This window comes from Paroedura picta, chromosome 6 (genome assembly GCF_049243985.1).
Source record: "Paroedura picta isolate Pp20150507F chromosome 6, Ppicta_v3.0, whole genome shotgun sequence".
NCBI lineage: Eukaryota > Metazoa > Chordata > Lepidosauria > Squamata > Gekkonidae > Paroedura > Paroedura picta.
The window spans coordinates 72,920,532-72,939,463 of record NC_135374.1 but is presented as its reverse complement, the minus strand read 5'-3'; the positions used below and the strand labels follow the sequence as shown (position 1 = coordinate 72,939,463).

Genomic DNA, 18,932 nt, shown 5'->3' with positions numbered 1-18,932 from the left:
GGTGTATGCTTCAGGATCATCATGGGTGAGTCTTGCCTCATTTAAAGCCCAACTACACATAGTAGCGGAGCATCTGAGCTAGTGAACGTAGTCCATGAAAGCTTGTGTAGGAGTAGATTTTGGTCTTCAAGGTGCTGTAAGACTCCTGTCTGTTTTTGCTGCCATAGACTAATACTGCTAACCCTTCTGAAATTATGTTTATATATTTTTATTTATTTATTTAGATTTCTATATTGCCCTTTCATAAGGCTCTGGGTGGTTTACATTAAACGTTGTAGAATGGTTACGTAGAATATTTTAACAATGCAGTAATTATGTCCACAGATTATGCTGCGTTTGTGCCTGTACAGTCAGCTGCATTTATCATGCTGGTGGATGTCAGAATTCCCACTGGAGTGGGAATACATAAAGCCAGTTAATACAAAGAAACATACTTGGCTTTGAAAATTGGGGGATGTATAGGGCATAAAATGGACCTTATAGACAAGCAGTGCCTCTTCCCCCATCCCTGCAGGACTGAGAATCCAAGGAAACCACCTTTACTTAAGTTAGGATTTCTTTTCCATTCTTGTGCATCATCTGGAATGGGTGGGCGAAGAGAGGAGTGGGACCGTCATGTGTTTATGCTTTTGACCTGGCAAGCACTGAGTCGGTCAAGCAGCATGAGAAATAGAAATGGAGCACATGTAGTTTCCTACCCCTTCCCAACAGGATTTAAATACTTCTTTTTTAAAGATATAACTATTTACATGTAGCACAGATAAGGGATGGGGATAGAGAATGCAGTGTGAGAAGGTGCACATGCAGTACACCTTAATCCTGCTTGGAATGTTTGCAGTTGAATATTAATATAGGCTGCAGTAGAGGTTTGAGGGCCCTATAAAGGAACAAACAGCCATCTAAAAAGGTGGTTTATAGAGGTTGTTGGCCAAATACAAAAGTTCTGGCCCTAAACTGACCAGAAAATGCCCTGATGCTTAGTAACAGAATTAGGAATATATGAATTTGCTTTTGTCTTTCTTACTGTTAGTCTTTCTCCTCCTGTTGCTGACCATCTGTGTGGCTGTTCTCTTTCCTCCAGTCAAGGACACTGATGGGTGGGCGAGCTGAGCGTAATGAGTTCTTACTCCTTCATGCATTTTATGAAAAAGATTTCATTGTGCCAGATAAGCAGAATTTTAAAAAGCCTCAACAGAAACAGGTGAGGTCCCTCCCATCTCTCTTTATGCGCAAAATTCTGGCAAACACTGCTGTTTTTTCCTATGTTACACAAGAATTTCAGCGCAAGTCACTGCCTTAGAAACAAAAATACACATTCATGTTGGGCATTTTGTACTGTCCATTCTCATTGTTGTATGGTGCTTCTACTGACTGTTTTATCACATTGTAGAGCTATACATCATTATGAGCACTCTTAGAAATTACCAAATTAGGTAAGAAGTGCGACAATTTTAAAAAGTGGCAGATGCAAAAACCTGTTTAGGTCTTCTGCCTTTAACAAACTGCACAGTTTTACTGCTAACTTTTAATCCATGACCAGTTGAGTCTGTTTAGACAGTGCAAACATGTTGTGTGAACTAGCCTGAGTGTATATATAAGCAGACTGTTGATTTATCATAAATTTCCCCTTAAATTTTAGAAGAAAAATTGTGTAGTGCAAGAAGGAGCTGTAACATGGATATGGGGGGAAACAAATGAGTGCTTAAGAATAAGAACACATGGCACACCTGCCCACATAGGATATTGGTTTTTGAACTTGCGTTTGCCTTGTACATGTATGAAACAATGTAGGAGGACTCAAAATAACAATCAGCTCGTTTCTTAGGAGACTATAGAAGGAGCCAAGTAATTCATGGTAATTATAATATTACTTTAAAAACAGGGAAATATTATCACTTGAACTGTGTGGAAGAGATCAATTTGTACATGGCTGGCTTTCTGCAGTTTTTGCCAAGCAGGAGCAGGTTGTATTAAGTTTGCTTTATGCGTTGGGGAAAGTAAGCCATCTGGGAGAGAATGTTGGGGGGGGGAGGGAATCAAGTGCTTTCACTGATCCCCCCCCCTCCCCGCTTGCCCTGGTTGTAGCCTCTTCCAAGCCACACTGTTCTTGAGTGTCCTGGAGAAGCTTTTAGATGATGTAGGAGATGCTATTGGAAGAAAGAGACAGGAACCCTGTCCTACAAGTGTGTTTAAAAATACCTCTACTCATACAGGGGTATTTTTCTGTCCAAGTTCCAGAATATAAAAGCTAAGACATGATACTAATGATCAGTTTATCCCAGGGCTCATTCTTCTTAGCAAATGATATGTTTTCCCTTCTCCTAATGTAAGGTAGAGTGAAGCTGACATATATTGGTATGGTACTTTTAAAAGTTCTTAATTTTGTTTTTCAATATCTTAAGCATCTAGTCTAGCTCATATTTTAGTAATTACGTATCCGTTTTAGCATGCTCTGTCCAAAATTTATCCCATGATGCTTTCTATCCCATGCATGCTCTTTTAACAGAAAGTTGTACAACACTTATTTACTAAGGCTTACTCCTAGCAAGTGTGTGCAGGATTGCAGCCTTAGTATTTATACATTTTTATGAGTGGCATTAAGTACCAAGCACTTGTTAATGCTTCTAGCTCCAAGTTTTCACATGTTTTATTATTGAGGATTATTTTATCTTTGCACCTCTAACTATTATATAGTTTTTTAATATTATATAGTTTTTTTATCCAAGCAGCTGAAAGGTAAATGTTAAACATGAATGAACATTTTTTTTCTTTCTCTCCAATATTTCTTTCACGGTTTATTACCCTGAATCTTATCTCTTTTTGAAAAATGATTTATAAGTAGAGTTTCAGGTTGGATATTAAAATAAATCTTTCATGTTTTAAATAGCTAGATGAAGATGAAGATTTCGAAGGTGATCAGAATAAATCAAAGATGGGGCGGAAGAAGGCAGCATATTCTGGAGGCTTGGTTTTGGATCCAAAAATTGGTAAGACTTGTCAGTTCCACAGTAGATCAAGCCATAAGTAATGAAAGATATACTAAACCAGTGGTCCCCAATCTTTTTGTCACCGGGGACCACTCAACGCTTGACAATTTTACTGAGGCCCGGTGGGGGGGGGATAGTTTACTCCTCTACTCTCAACCACTGCCCTAACCCTCTCTGATCGCTATGGTAATGTTTAAACATCCCTTCAAAATAAGATACAGACACGCCACAACAATGAACATAAGGAACATTTTATTTTCATGGAAATTTTAACTCATGACAATGACAAATCAATGGGAACCCTGAGCTTGTTTCTCTGCAACGAGATAGTCCCATCTGGGAGTGATGGGAGACAATGACACCCAAAGTGTGTTGTAAAAGGCCGGGGGGAATGAAGTAAAGGGCTGGGGGGTGGGGGGGAGAAGGCGTCCTTCACGGCCCACCTCCAATTAGTCGACGGACCACATGTGGTCCGCGGCCCACAGGTTGGGCATCGCTACACTAAACTACTTTAAAGCAAGCCATTCTGTCAGTTCAGACATTTTTTTTTCAAAGTGTAAATACCAAACTAATGGGAGCCTTACTGGCAGAGCATTGAACAGCACTGTAAAACAGCCTTGTAAAAATGCTGTTGATGTTTCCATTTTGGAAATACAGAAAAACACATTAATGCTAATTGAGAGAATAGTGTATCCTCAAGTGAATATGGAGGAGGAAAATGTATGCTCGCAATATTTAGACCTAATTGAGCTGTTGCATCGAAATGCATTTTCTTATATGTGGAACTTGTGGAATTAAAAATTGTATACAAATTTGTAGATGTGTGTAAAATGTACACTGTATATAAAATTGAGAAATGGTGCGTTCTGTTGATTATATGTATGTTGATGAATATAATGGTAATAAAAACCTTGGGAAAGTTTTGGTTTCTGTTCCATTCTGTTGTGAGTAAAGAAGCTTCTTCCATGGCTTTCTGAAAATGCTCCTGACACTGAATTTGTAGCTATAAAAGAATTATGCGCTGTGCTTTGGGGAACAGTGGGGAAACTAGCTTGTGATTGTAGTGGAACTTGTTCTGTTCTTTTCCCCCCTAAAATCCTCGTTCAGGCTTGCATCCCTCCAACTAAGTCCAAAACTCAAATGTAACTTTAAAACTATGTTCTGAATTAATGCAGGGCAGATGTGGCCTTTAGTGAGTACCTGCAGTTGAAGTAAACAACTAGCTAGTAGATAAGAACCTTCTCCAGCTTTTGCCAAATGAACTTTTGTCCTTGCCTGTATGAGAACCTGTCCCTCATGCTACTGCAGGTCAAATGATGTCTGCTTTCCAGCCTAGGTCCTGATTGGCTATTCATAGTAATTTGCCACTTTGGCACCAAGAATCTAATTGGTTTATCTGTAAATTAATACTTGATTTTGATTGGCCCCTATTAATGAATCCCATGTGGGATGTTGTCTATAAGTATCCAGCTTTGCTCATGACAATTATTTTACCCTTTGTCACACCCCACCCTTTTTGTGAAGTTTTGCTCCTCTTGGATACCTGGGACTGACAACTTTGATACTTTGAATTTTGCTTATGCTCTTAGACTCTGGACAATTTGCTCTTAGAAATTTCTTGCTTGTGACTAATAAGTATTCTAGTTAATTATGTTAAAACACCTTTGTTATTGTACTCACTAATATAATTGGTATATCGTGCACCCTTATAAATATCAATTAATTTTTAACCTACAAATTAAGTAGGTGGTGAATTGTATTGGTTGATATGTCACACAGAACTGATAGTTTCATAGTTTGCTTGTAGACATTGCCTTTAGAATGAGAGGTATTTACGAATCCCTTTCTCTGTTAGTTCTTATTAGTGGATGCTTGAAAAATTTTCAGTGTCTCCTTTTAATGGTGATAATTGCAAAAACAAGTATCCTACAGTAACATAGGAGCTTTCTGGTCAACCCTGGATAGTTTCACAGGGCTGGATCGTTCCACTTCTGACAAATCTGCATCATTGATCTGTGTAGTATTGACTGGTATAATAGTTTGAAATACTATTTTAATCTGGTCTACCACTCTGGATTGTATGAATGAACAGACTCAATGTAAACTATAGTTTCTGATAGCATTGGAAGTTTGTCCTTAGAATCATAGTATCATAGAGTTGGAAGGATCCTCCAGGGTCATCTAGTCCAATCTCCTGCAAAATGCAGGAACTTACAACTACCTGCCCAGCCACAGTGACCCCAGTTTCATGCCCAAGTGATCCCTTCACCAAACATCTCCAGAATCCATCCTGGCCTGAAGGAAATTTACCTACCACGCTACAGTGGCGATTAGCAATTCCCTGGGTATGCAAGTAAGGGCCACAAGAGGTAAACACTAGCATACCCATTCCTGCCCACCCACTCACAATCTGATTTTCTTGTAGAGACATCTGACTTGCACTCTATCCCTAGTTTACTACATTATTGAATATTTGTCTAGACATCTACTGTCCAGTATTAATCATTATAATCTGAAATCTGTTTTTATTTTATTATTTCAGGCTTTTATGACAAGTTCATTCTGCTTCTCGATTTCAATAGCCTGTATCCTTCAATAATCCAAGAGTTTAACATCTGTTTCACAACAGTTCATAGGATAACTTCTAATGTGCAAAAAAAGACAGAGGTATGCATTTAGTCTTATAGTCATTTTAATATTTGATTTACAACAATTTTATATGTATGAGCCGGCTTTAACTATTTAACTTCAGTTATAGCAAAATATTTTGTTGTTGATGAAAATATTCTAGTGTACTTTTTAGTGTAATTTTTCAGTGTACCATCATTTTGATGACATTAAAGGTGTGAATTTTTTGTTTTTTATGTATTTTATTTATTGAAACATTTATATTCTACTATTTTTCAAGGCAGTTTCTAATAATAGTTTAAAACATTTTCAATTAAAACCAAAATAAAATAGCAATCCCCAAATCTCTCCCCTTCTTAAAAGATGCCTGTTCTTCTAACCTCCAGAAAAGCCTGGGCAAATGGGCCTGGCACTGCTTCCTCAAGATCTCCCAGGATCTCCTCCCCTTCTCTCCTTCCATTCCACAGACCCAGAATGGAAAAGGCATGGGCTAAGTGATGGGACAAGTAATATAGGACTGCCTGATAATCATAGCTGGTTCAGGGCTCTCTCAACACCATCTCAGGGTGTCTGATGAGCGGAGAGGAAAGGAGGGTGATTGTAAGCTGCATTGAGATTCCTTCGGGTAGTGTTAGTGGGGTTTAAAAATGAACTTTTCTTTTTACTATTTCTCTACCAGCACCAACTGACACTATCTATCAAACCTCTGTATCATAGTGCAAGATGAAAAATATGAACCCAGAGAACTAAGAACTGTTCCTTTATTTTCATTGTTTCTGCTCAATAGGCTTGAATAACTGTGAGACATCAGATTTCAGCTATTGCCACATTCTTAGCCCAAAAAGGAGCAAGTCTGCTCTCTCAGCCCTTTAAATCCATCTCAGTCTGGCTTGGTCTAGAACTAGAGTAATTAAAAGATAATCTTTTATTTCATAAAAGCCAGCTGTCAGTTAAGATTGCTCTTGTTCGGCATGCCATATCTTCTGGGTAAGATTAGTAGAAACCAGAGACTAGGTCTTCTGTGGTCACTTAATCTATGGAATACCCTCTCCACTGTAGCTTGGTTGATGCCAGGTAAAAACTTCTTTTACCTAGATATTTTGTTGATTATGTTAATTCCCATGGTGTTCTCTACATCCTCTATTTAATCAGTTCATTGATTGCTGCATAATTATTCTAATTAATCTACTGAATTTTTTTGCTGGATTGGCTTAATGTGATTTTTATTCTAAAATTTACTGTATTGTGTTTTGATTTTAATAAAATGGATGATTGGATTTGATTGGTTTTTATTTCATTTTTCTTGTGACTTTGAACAACCTTTTGAAAATATATCCTGTTAATCCTTTTTACCATAAATTCCTTAATTGGTCCCTAGATTGGTTCATAGATTTCTTATTGGATCTTAAATAAGTTCTGTGTGCTCTTAGTTGCATGACTAAGAGGGTGGCAGGTTACAGTGGATGAGTGATAGGGTTGTGAGTGTCCTGCATAGTACAGGGGGTTGGACTAGATGATCCATGAGGTCCCTTCCAACTCTGTGATTCTATTACTGCTTTAGGGGCTGACACTCAAAACATTTTTCTTTTAGGGCCTTAAAACTTAGTGGTAATGATGGACAAGAAGCTTTTTAGTTTTATCACATGCTTTGAAATCTCAGGATATTCTTGAGAGATTTCTTTTGGCTTGTAATGTTGAGGTACTATAATCCTGTGGAAGATCATGCCAGACTTCCATGCCACATTTCACTTCTTATGAGGACAGGTGGCAGAGGATGGTTACAGCAGAGGCTGTTAGGGAAGTATTGATGGCCCTAGTGGATGCTTTATCTGTAAGGCCTCCAAATGAATGAGTTAGGAGGCTGCATTTCTGCATCGGGAGTGATATTTCTTAATTCCAGTGACATTAATGGATGCTCTGTGCAAATGCTGAGGCCTTCCACCACTGCTGCCAGGTATTCTTGTTATAGGTATCTTATTTATTTTTATTTTTTTTAATTTATCATACTTATATACCGCCCTCCCCGGAGGCTCAGGGCGGTTTACATCATAACAGAGAACAATACATAAAACAGTCTGTAAAACATGTATAACTGATAACTAATAATTGTAACCAATAACAGCACAATATAACAGTATAACAATATAGTAGTACAAACAGGTCCAGGGCTTATTGATGGAATTCTGAGGGGGGGGGAGCAGGGGCCCTTTGGTTGCTGTTGATTACGTCTGGTCTCGGCCGAATGCCTGGTGGAGGAGCTCCTTTTTGCAGGCCCTGCGGAACTGTTTAAGCTCCATCAGGGCCCTGATCTCGTCTGGGAGCTCATTCCACCAGGTAGGGGCCAGAACAGAGAATGTTCTGGCCCTAGTCGAGACCAGACGGACTTCTTTAGTCCTCATAAGAAGTGAAATGTGGCATGGAAGTCTGGCATGATCTTCCACAGGATTATAGTACCTCAACATTACAAGCCAAAAGAAATCTCTCAAGAATATCCTGAGATTTTCAAAGCATGTTGATCTTGAAACTAAAGAATTATACCAAACTTAGCTGTTTATACAACATTGTGCTTGTACAAAATACTGAATACTGTGGCTATTGATGTTCAGATTCAATAAATTCTCTTAGAAGTTAACACTGATGAATGTCAAATAATAATTTTATAGGATGGAGAACAAGAAGAAATTCCAGAATTACCAGATCCATCCCTAGAAATGGGAGTTTTGCCTAAGGAGATCAGGAAGCTAGTTGAACGAAGGCGTCAGGTGAAGCAGTTGATGAAACAACCAGACTTAAATTCTGACCTCTATTTACAGGTATTTAAAACACAAACAATCATTTATTTATTTAAAGGTAAAGGTAAAGGTATCCCCTGTGCAAGCACCGGGTCATGTCTGACCCTTGGGGTGACGCCCTCTAGCGTTTTCATGGCAGACTCAATATGGGGTCGTTTGCCAGTGCCTTCCCCAGTCATGACCGTTTACCCCCCAGCAAGCTGGGTACTCATTTTACCGACCTCGGAAGGATGGAAGGCTGAGTCAACCTTGAGCCGGCTGCTGGGATCGAACTCCCAGCCTCATGGGCAGACCTTCAGATAGCATGTCGCTGCCTTACCACTCTGCGCCACAAGAGGCTCTTTATTTATTTAGCACCCTTTTAATCCCACCTTTCCTCCCAATAGTACAGGGTGGCACATATGGTGTTTTGGGTTTTTGGCCAGTCTTTTCCTTGTAATATTTTTGTGAAGTAGGTTACTTTGAATGATTGATGGGCCAGTGTCACGTAGTATGTTTCATGGCTTTGAATTCAGTTCTCCTTTATCCTAGACAAACACTTAGCCAGCTTGGTGTAGTGGTTAGGATCCGCAGCTTCTAATCTGGCAAACTGGATTTGATTCCCTGCTTCACATGCCGCCAGCTGGATGATTTTGGGCTCGCCACAACACTGATGAAGCTGTTTTGATTGAGCAGTAATATCAGGGTTCTGTCAGCCTCACCTACATCACAGGGTGTCTGTTGTGGGGAGACGAAAGAGAAGGTGATTTAAGCAGCTTTGAGAGCCCTTCGAATAGAGAAAAGCAGCATATAAGAACCAACGCTTCTTCTAGCCACTGTACCACCCTGCCTGAGTGCAAATTGGCGGTGTTTGCTTTAATGGAAGGAAAGATCTGAGATTGCAACTATAACTTTTCAATCAACTCATTGTCTTGACTGTGGGTAATAAGATAAATGTATGTACAAAACAGCAGTAACAAAACATTCAATTTTCTTTAAAACAGTCTCTCACATGGGTGTCTGGGTTAATTTGTTTTAGTCTTTCTGCCCTAAGGGCAAATGATTCCACCTTCTCTGTTGACCTTCTGCTTAGAAGTAAATACTCAATTTAATTATGGCTTGACCAAAAGTCACAACAAGGAAAAAGCTGTGTCAAACATATGCAGCTTTTTATTCCTTAAAAATAGAACATTATGTAATAAGAAATGGCCTCCACACTGCCCTTACTATAGAAGTAATGCCTTAATGATAAAGAATGCCCCTAAAACCTCTGCCTAGAACAGAGGGCATTTGTTGAAAATTATTTTTCAGAATTAATGAAATGTCCATAGGATAGAAGCTCTCCTTGTGGGGAAAGTACTGAGGTCAATATAGTGGTTTTTATAGTTAAGTTTCTCATGCTGAGAATCAGACAAATCATGCTGTGGGAAGACATTCCTCAGTTTGATATTTGATAGCTGGTTGCTTAAAAGAAGAAAAATAAGCATGCTAGAACCCAAAGGTCTACATCTAAAGAGAGTGGTAGGGCTGACAGTGTTCCCTGAAAACAGTTATAATTCTGTCTTCTGCTGTATCTTGAATTTTGAGTTAACAGTTTGAAAATATGTAAACTAGTTTAACTTTAGAAGGCTTGCAGATATACCCTTATTAAATACCAGTAATGCTGTCAATAACTTACTGGGTAGTCTCTCCAACTCTTGAGCATTATAGTATCTTTTGATGTTCTTTATAGAATTTGGAAATGTATTTATCTTCTGTGATCTTAATCATAAACTGGAGTAAGTGGAGAAAATTGTAAGCCACTTTGGATCCCCATTGGGGAGCTTACCACTTCCTTAGGCAGCCTAGTTCAGCAGTGGAATAGGCTGCCTAAGGTAGTGATGGGCTCCCCTTCATTGGTGGTCTTTAAGCAGGGGCTTGACAGATACTTATGGATGCTTTAGGCCAGAATGTATCATCATATCACCTGATAAAAGTTAAACAAATGTAATATATATATATATATATAAAGAATTAATTCCCACTCATTTGGGAAACCCTTCCAGGGCCTTCAAGAAACCCCAGGGTTTCATGAAACCCTAGTTGATAAATCCTGATTTAGGAACTCAAAAAGGTATGTCCATGCAGGGGATGTCCATCTTCCCAGTCACGGCATGGAAAGCTCTGTGTTTGGGAGGTCAGACCCCTGTATCCATATCTTGCTGGCTGAGCCAGTCTGCCCTGAGGATGTAGATGCCCTGAAGGTGTTGAGATTGAAGAAAGGCCAGAAGAGAACCATGTCCACTGGAACAGGATAGTTAATTCTTTCTGGTGGGACGGAAATCTTGTGCCTTCCTGATAGTTGACATGAATCTTTGCCACCTGAATAGAATAGTTGTTTACTTCTGATGGAAGTAAGATCTTGTAAGACCTTGTGTCTTTCTGATGGTGGACATGAGCCTTTGCTGTCATGTTTTTGGTGAGGATGAAGACATAAAAATGTTCTGTAACCTGTTGGAAGCTGTGCCTCTTTGCTATTACTCCATTTCCCTTTGATGACTAGGTGCTGGCAGTGTGCTCTCCAACCAAGGAGACTGGTAACTGTAATAATTTCCAGTCTAGATGGTTCACATGAGAGCAAAAAGCCATCATACAAACAAATGATTGATTGATTGGATTTTTATACTGCCCATCCAGGTAACCCAGCTTTTGGTGGTGCTATTTATTTATTGGTTATTCTCCCTCATTCAAAGGAAGAAAAATATTATATTAGTAAGGTGTGGGAGGAACTTGTCCAGGAAGTAAAATAAAATAATACTGCCCTTTTCTGAAGACTTGCTTTGAATCAGGACTATAGGTCCCCACTGGATGTTATTTAGATTTTCAACGGCTGTCTTGAAGATGACATTCAAATTATTGCCTTAGAGGCTATTGAGAACTCTCCATCCTGGTCTCCAGTACCCCAGAGAAATTGAGTTTTTACATTTTTTGTTTGAGACATGGGAAAGAGATGGATTTGGATAGCATTATCTCGGAAAACCTTGAGGGGAAACATAGATTGATGGACTCAATTTCTTGCAGATCTGTTTACCTATATTGATGAAACCCATCATGTCCCAAAGCAATGGAGGATGGTTGTTGTTGTTCTTGTCTTTAAAAAAATGGGGTAGAAAGAATCCAGTGAACTATAGGCCCATTAACCTTCTGAATGTCATAAGTAAATTATACACTAGATATCCTATGGATAAACTGAAAATTAGTCTCACAGGAAGATATTATTGCCATGGAACAGATATGATTTAGAGCGGGCCGCGAAGGCCTCGGTAATGGGCTGCCACCGGCCATGCCTGCCTCTTCCCCTCCCCGCAGCGAGAAGCTCACCAGGCTGCAAGTCAAGCGGCCTCTGGCTCTTCCCCACCCCCGGAGGCGGTTCTCAATCGTAAAAAGATTGGGGACTGCTGATTTAGAGAGGGAAGATCTATGGCTGAGCATTGCTTGAAAAGTATTTGGCCCGAGGCTCGGTCTCTCTGAATGTCACTGTCCCTGATTTGAAGGCAGCTTTTTATTCAATCACGAGGCCAAAACTCTGGATTTAGAAGCTTCTTGTTGGCCCTGGAAAGGTTTCCTGACTAGGTGGAAGTTAATTTTTTAATATATATTTTAAAACTTGTTAGACATTTATTGGGTGATATGACCATATATGGCAGCCTCTCTAAACACTTTTACCTTTGAGAAACCCCTGAAACATTCTTCAGGCTTTGAGAACCCCCTAAAGTGTTGCAGATTGTGGTTTGGAAGCAGAGCTGTGTACATGTCCACCCAAGGCCCCCCACCTTTCCATCCCCTCTTGATCTATCATTGGCCATTTTGGGAGGAGGGCAGGTTGACATGACCATATATGGTCATAAGGTAAAGGTATCCCCTGTGCAAGCACCGAGTCATGTCTAACCCTTGGCGTTACGCCCTCCAGTGTTTTCATGGCAGACTCAATACGGGGTGGTTTGCCAGTGCCTTCCCCAGTCATTACTGTTTACCCCCCAGCAAGCTGGGTACTCATTTTGCTGACCTCGGTATTCTTGTGTATAATTGTGAAATTAAACCATGAATAGCCAACACAATTTTGCAGGTAAGCTTTACAGCATCAAAAATGGTGATAAGTATCTGCAGTCAAAGTTTCCATCTTTATATGGAATCTAATTTCTTTCTATAGTACCAATTATACTTTTTTTGTTTAAAAAGTGAAAAGCAACATGTTTTATTGCTTTTTTGTTGTAATGCCTGTTTTGCAGTAGCTAATGTGTTTGACCATATTTGTTTTCAGTATGATATCAGACAGAAGGCTTTGAAGCTAACAGCAAACAGCATGTATGGTTGCCTTGGATTTTCCTACAGCAGATTCTATGCAAAGCCTCTAGCTGCTTTGGTTACATTTAAAGGCAGAGAGGTGAGTAAGTCAGTACAGTGCTTATTTTGTGTTTGTGTGTGTGTGTATCTAATGATATCTAATGCTAATCTAATGAGTTTTGCTTCTCAGAGGGTTCTAGATCAGTTGCCCCTTTCTCCCCAGGAGCAACTTCTACCAAGCAGTGGTTAGAGTTCCATTTCATCTTCATGTAGAAGAGCTTGCTGTCATCTTTCGTCTCCCTGCAGTTCTAGTTGTCTAGGAGGCTCAGTGCACCCTTGTCACACAAGTTTCCATTTCCTTATCAGTCTTCTCACAATAAGCATGGGCCAGCTCAGTCTTTTTCTCATTGCTATCAGGAAATGTTTTCTGCTCAGTGTTGCAAATTGCTTGTCAAGAAGAATGCTGCACCTGAACTTTTAAGCTTTTGACAACTGATTCTTCTCTTCATTTTGCTTCTTTCATTGATCTGGGGGAAGAAAACCAGACCAGACAGTTATTAACCTTGGGGCTTTAGGCTGAGACCACCCCCGGCACGCCCTCCCCCCCAGCCTCCAATACTGGCTTTGTTAGTGAGTTTGTCATCAAAGAATCCTGACGTCTTCAAAGCCAGTTTACAAACCTCTGTCACATTAAGACTATAACCATGGAATTGTTAATAGCTGAATTACACTAAACAATTTTGTATGGTATGAGTATGACTCAGCTGATACATTAACTGCAGAGAGGTAGGGTTCTATTTTCCATTTAGAAGTATAATTGTTTCAGCCAGTTTATCTTGTAACAACTTTGTGCATGAGCACAAATAACAAAACTGGCAGAATAAACGCTGGTGCCATATTTATATTTACTAAACATATAATTTGAAAATAGTGGTGTGGTAATTGTCCAGGTTTTTCACTAGATGGCGATAAAGATCTTGTCTTCATTAAAAAATTAAGATACTTCTAGTACTTAAATGTTGGTCCGTGTTGCATCAAATTTGGTCTCCAAAGGATTGCAGAATATTGCATTGTGGTGAGGTTAGAAAAATTAACAGAATATGTGTCTTTGTTTAAATTGGATGCAGAAGACTGTTTAAGTTAATGCATAAGGTTACAGCAACACAAAGCCTCTTATTCTTGCTTCAAATTAATATTTTTAAAAAGTTTAGCGGCTGAGGCTTAGTTCTCATAAGTAGCAGATGAGGTAGTAAACCAATTCTTTTGCTGTACAAACTGCTAGCAGGGCTTACGTTCATTTAAAAAAATGGACAGAGTAGGCATAGGAGAGAGAATACTAAACTGCCAATAAAGTAATTGCGGAGGCCTATAGGGAACGGCTCTGTCTCCTATTTTATTCAATATCTTCATGCACCCTCTTGCTCAGCTGGTATGGAAGTTCGGGCTGGGTTGTCATCAATATGCAGATGACATCCATCTCTTCCTCCTGATGGATGGCTGCCCTGACTCTACCCCAGAAGCATTAGCCAGCTGCCTGGAAGCAGTGATGAGGTGGCTCAAGCAGCATCGTCTAAAGCTCCATCCTTCAAAGACAGAGGTCCTGTGGCTGGGTAGGAAGGAACCATGTGAGGAAGCAAGTCTGCTCACCCTGGATGGCGAACAGCTCTCAGTGATTCACTCCTCTAGTAACCTAGGCATAATACGGAATGTTTCCCTCAAAATGGAAGCCCAGGTCACAAAGGTCGTGTGGCTGGCATTTTGCTACGTCCGCCAGGCCAAACTACTAGTGCCCTACTTGGCCCTGGAACACCTATCCACAGTGATCCATGTGACGGTCACCCCTTTACTGGACTTCTACAACTTATTCTATGCAGGCCTGTTCTTAACCTTGATCTGGAACTGCAGCTGGTCCAAAACACAGCAGCCAAGGGTCCTCACAGTAACACCATGGAGGGCCCACATTCCTTTGGAAATTTCCCTGATCTCTAGGACTTCTCAAAGATAATTGCTGAAGGTTCTGCGATTTCCTTTGCCAATTCTTTCAACATTCTTGGACGTAATTTATTTGGCCCCTGGAAATTTAATTCCATTAAAAATAGCCAAATATTTCTTTACAACCTGTTTATCAATTCTATAATTTATCCCTTCCCCAATATTCTCTACTATTTCCCCCCCAGTGGAATATTTATTTATTTATTGTATTTATATACTGCCCTCCCCGAAGGCTCAGGACAGTTTACATGAAACAAGAAAATGATACAGGTAACATCATTTATAGTAACAAGGTGATAACAATAACATTAACATAATAACAACAACAATAGCATTGAAGAATGGTGGAAACTGTAAGGCGCCTCAGCTCAACTCTTAGGCCCATTATGCACGGAGTGGAAGATCTGCATTCGGGGTGGAATAGCGGCGGCTAAAATCACCAATTATGCACGCTGCAGGCAGCAACCGGGCGCAGAGTCAATGTATGCTGCCGAAAAAGCCTCGTTAGCGAGATGCGGAAGAAAGTGGAGCTTCCTGGGACCAGGGCACAACCAGAAGCGGCTCCGGAATAACCGCGTGCATAATTGGATACTCTAGGTTTTGCCGCCGTTGCGTTCCGTCCCGTGCGTAAGCAGTTTGCTTCGCTTCTTCCTCCTCCGCGTTCTCTATGCCACCGTTTCAGCGGCCGTGCATAATAGGCCTTACTGAGACCCAGTGAGTTGGGCAGATTCGTAGCCGTCGTAGTAGGAGGAGGGGGGAGCCTTGGCGGCCAATATGTTTTTCCTTCACTTCTGCTTCGTCACCATCTCTTGTTAGTATGACACCATTGCCTCAACAGAACAAACATGCCCCTTCCTTATTTTTCTTTTTACTACAGACATAGCCAAAAAACCCTCTTCTTGTTATTTTTTACTCCCTTGGCTAGCATGAGCTCATTCTGGGCCTTAGCTTATTAAAAAGTCTCCCTATATTTCCTGTTTTTTTCATTACTCCTTGGTGACTTTCTACTTTTTCCATTTCATGTACATGTCTCATTTATTTATTTATTTTTCTATTTAGAATTTGCCCCTCATGAGCCTGCCATCTAAAGAAGTTCTTTAGTCATCCATCTTGACTTCTTTTGACATCTTCCATTCCTCCGCTTCATTGAAACTATTTGATATTGTGCCTTTAGTATCTCGTTTTAAAGAAATTCCCATTCATCATTTGCTCTTTTCTTTTAGTATATGTGATCATGGAATCACCTCCAATACTTGCCTTCATTTACTAAAAACTGCTCAAAGTCTAGAGTATGTGTCAGGCTATATTTCTCCTTTTCTTCAGAAGATAATTACAATTGTTGCCATCATGTTATTTTTGTGATGGAGATGCTAGCTATAAAGATCAGGCAAGATGGCAGGATACAGGGAATATACATGGATGGTGCAGAGTTTAAAATGAAAAACTGCGCAGATGATATAGTTTTCAGTGTTAAATGCCCCAAAATTGCTGCAGTATGAAATGGAAGATATTGAAGAATTTGGATTGTTCTCTGGCTACCAAATTAATATTGCCAAAGTAATATTGACATTTCTAAGAGAGCAATAAGATGAATTAATAAGGAACATAATGTACAGTTGACACTGTTCATTGAATATTTGTGAATAAATGTGACTGGGCAAATTGGTAATGGTATCATGATAAATTCTCAGGGAAAAATAGTTAAGGTATCAGGAATGAAAGAATATTCATCAGTTGTTATTTCATCAATTAACTTCAAGATTAAAGAAGGGCATAAATACTGAAGGTGGAGCTTTAAAAGATGACAGAGTTTGAACAGTTGATCACAAGCCCAAAAGAACACTTGTTCAAATGGATTTATAAGTTATGATGATGACTCCAACTAGAAACAGAAGAACAAGAAGTGACACCATGTGATTAAATCCATGTAGGATGTTAAACAACAAATATTTATGCATCAATGAGAACTGTTCACAGCCATTCAGGTGTTAAGAGAAAACCACTACAAAAATTTTTCAGATGGCATATAACTGCAAAGGAAAATATTAGAACTATGAAGATGTTGACGGAACTTTTTGCATATGTGATAGACATGTAACAAAAGCAAAAAGATACTGGAAAGAAATACAAATATATTTTAAAGATTAATTTGCCCAAGGAAACTTAAGAGTACATTAATTGGTATGCTGCCTAACAATTTGGCAAAAAATTGGGACAGCAGCCAAAATTATTTATGTTGCAAACTGAAAAAATTCCAACCAGTTGGCTGTTACAAAACTGTAATCTTTATGGTAATTTATTTTGTAATTACTTTCATATCTTTAACATACTAACATTTATGTGGCAAAATGGAAAGCAGACATTGGAAAGCAGAACAACCTTTCTGAGTTGCTATGATAGTGAAACTAGCATCTTAGTTGAGAAACGGATCAGTTATGAAATTCAAGGAGAGATGGAGCATGTATTTATTTGTATGGAATAAGAGACCAATCCAGAATGAAAAGTCATTTAAAACAGATGTATTGCAATGAAGTAGAATGAGAAATAGCTTTAAATGATGAATACAAGCCCCGTATATACTCGCATATAACTGAGGCACCTAATTTTGCCGCAAAATCTGGGCAAACTTTTATTGACTTGCATATAAGCCAAGGGTGGGAAGTGCTCCATCATCACAGGCTTCCAAGAAAACTGGGGGGGGGGGGGACAGACCTCCCTGCCCATTTTTGAAAAGGGCTTTTCTGCTAGTACAATAAAAAGTGAAAGACACTTTCAGAAGTATAGAAACAAAATAAGACTGTGGAAAAGAGAGACCATTTCTGCACAAGGAATTTGTCCCTGCCCAGCCTCTTATTACAGGCTTTAATGCCGCTTCCTCATGATGCCAGCAGCAATCCATAGCTCTCCAGTGATTGGCACGAGTTTTCATCTCCATTGCCCCGCAATGAGGAAATGCGGGAGAATCTGCTTCCCTTTTCTAGTTGCAGCACACAATGAGGTGCAAACCTGTCTGAAAGAAGAAATGCACAACTATATTGCTAGCATTTTGCCTGCCCTGTCCTCTCCATTTCCAGGTGGTTAATTTATTTTTAAATGGTGCGGTCCGTGTTGCTATGGGATGGCAAAGTGGCATATCTGTGTTTCAGTGGAAATAAATGTACTATTGTGTTCTCTTCAGTGTGCACAGTAATATTGGGAATGGGCAGCAGCCCAATCTAAAACACATTCATTTTTTTGTTTTCTGGCAGTAGGACATAAACGGGGAAAGATGGGGGGGCATGTAATGAAGCAGACCTCTCCCTATTAGCATGGTGTCCGTGTTCTAAATTTTTAATCTTTATTGTGAACACACAATCACTGGGATCCAATTACAGGTGTGCAGGTGTGTCCCTCCTGGGCTGTGAGCTATGGCCAGCCCTTACCAGCAACTGTTTGTATTCTGGGGCACAAACAGACAGACAGACCAGCATCAGTCCTGTGAGTGCAGGAAGATCTAAATAAAGAATATTTACAGACTAAAACTGTAAATAGTGAACAAGTAAATGGCTGGAGAGACATGAGAACTGAAGTAACTTTTTCAACCTTGGCCTGGCAAATAAAAAACAGTATACAAAATATTACTAAGGTCAAGACTAGGGTTGTGCGATTCGGCCGCCGAAGCGGCCGTTCCGTCCGGGCGCAGCCAGCGCCGCGCCGCGGGGGGGGAGGGCGGTGCCGGCAGCGGCGTGACAGCGGGCGCAACCACGCAGGCAAGACTGCTGTGTACAGAGAGACATCCTCTTAGAGTTGCCAGCTTCCATGTGATGCTCTCTACCCTATTTCTGTCATGGGGAGTCTGCTATGAGGAGAGGAAGGTAGGACGATTGGAAAATGCTTTGAGTCACCTGAGGCCTGCTGGGTCACTACAGCCCATTCCCAGTTCTCTCAGACATCTCACAGCCCCACATCCCTCACAGGTCGTCTATTGAGGGGAGACGAAGGGAAAAGTGTTTGTAAACCGCTTTGAGACTCCTTTGGGTAGTGAACAACAGGGTACAAAAAAAAACAGTTCTTCTTTTAAGGAGCAACCATGAAAGAAGCATGTGGGCACATAACATTTTATCAACAGTGAAAAAATGGAGACAGAAGGAGCAGGGTGGACATCTGTGTACTGTGACTACCCCATGTGTATTAGGGCAGGGGGACATTTCTATATCAGTGGCCTAATTCACATAAGGGAAATGACGCAGAA

The 18,932-nt window shown here is 40.0% G+C and overlaps 1 protein-coding gene and 1 non-coding gene across 5 annotated transcripts in view; both read left to right on the top strand.

Moving 5' to 3' along the window:
- The window catches only part of POLA1 (DNA polymerase alpha 1, catalytic subunit), a 256,073-nt gene that overhangs the window by 34,676 nt on the left and 202,465 nt on the right, over positions 1–18,932 (top strand). For all 4 annotated transcript variants that reach the window (XM_077343005.1, XM_077343006.1, XM_077343003.1 and 1 more), the window contains exons 22-26: positions 1,082–1,201; positions 2,888–2,987; positions 5,530–5,654; positions 8,279–8,428; positions 12,687–12,809. In XM_077343005.1, the coding sequence (XP_077199120.1) occupies positions 1,082–1,201; positions 2,888–2,987; positions 5,530–5,654; positions 8,279–8,428; positions 12,687–12,809 (618 nt within the window). The remainder of the gene's footprint in view (positions 1–1,081; positions 1,202–2,887; positions 2,988–5,529; positions 5,655–8,278; positions 8,429–12,686; positions 12,810–18,932) is intronic.
- Positions 4,853–4,987, top strand: LOC143840871 (small Cajal body-specific RNA 24). Its single transcript, XR_013232461.1, has one exon.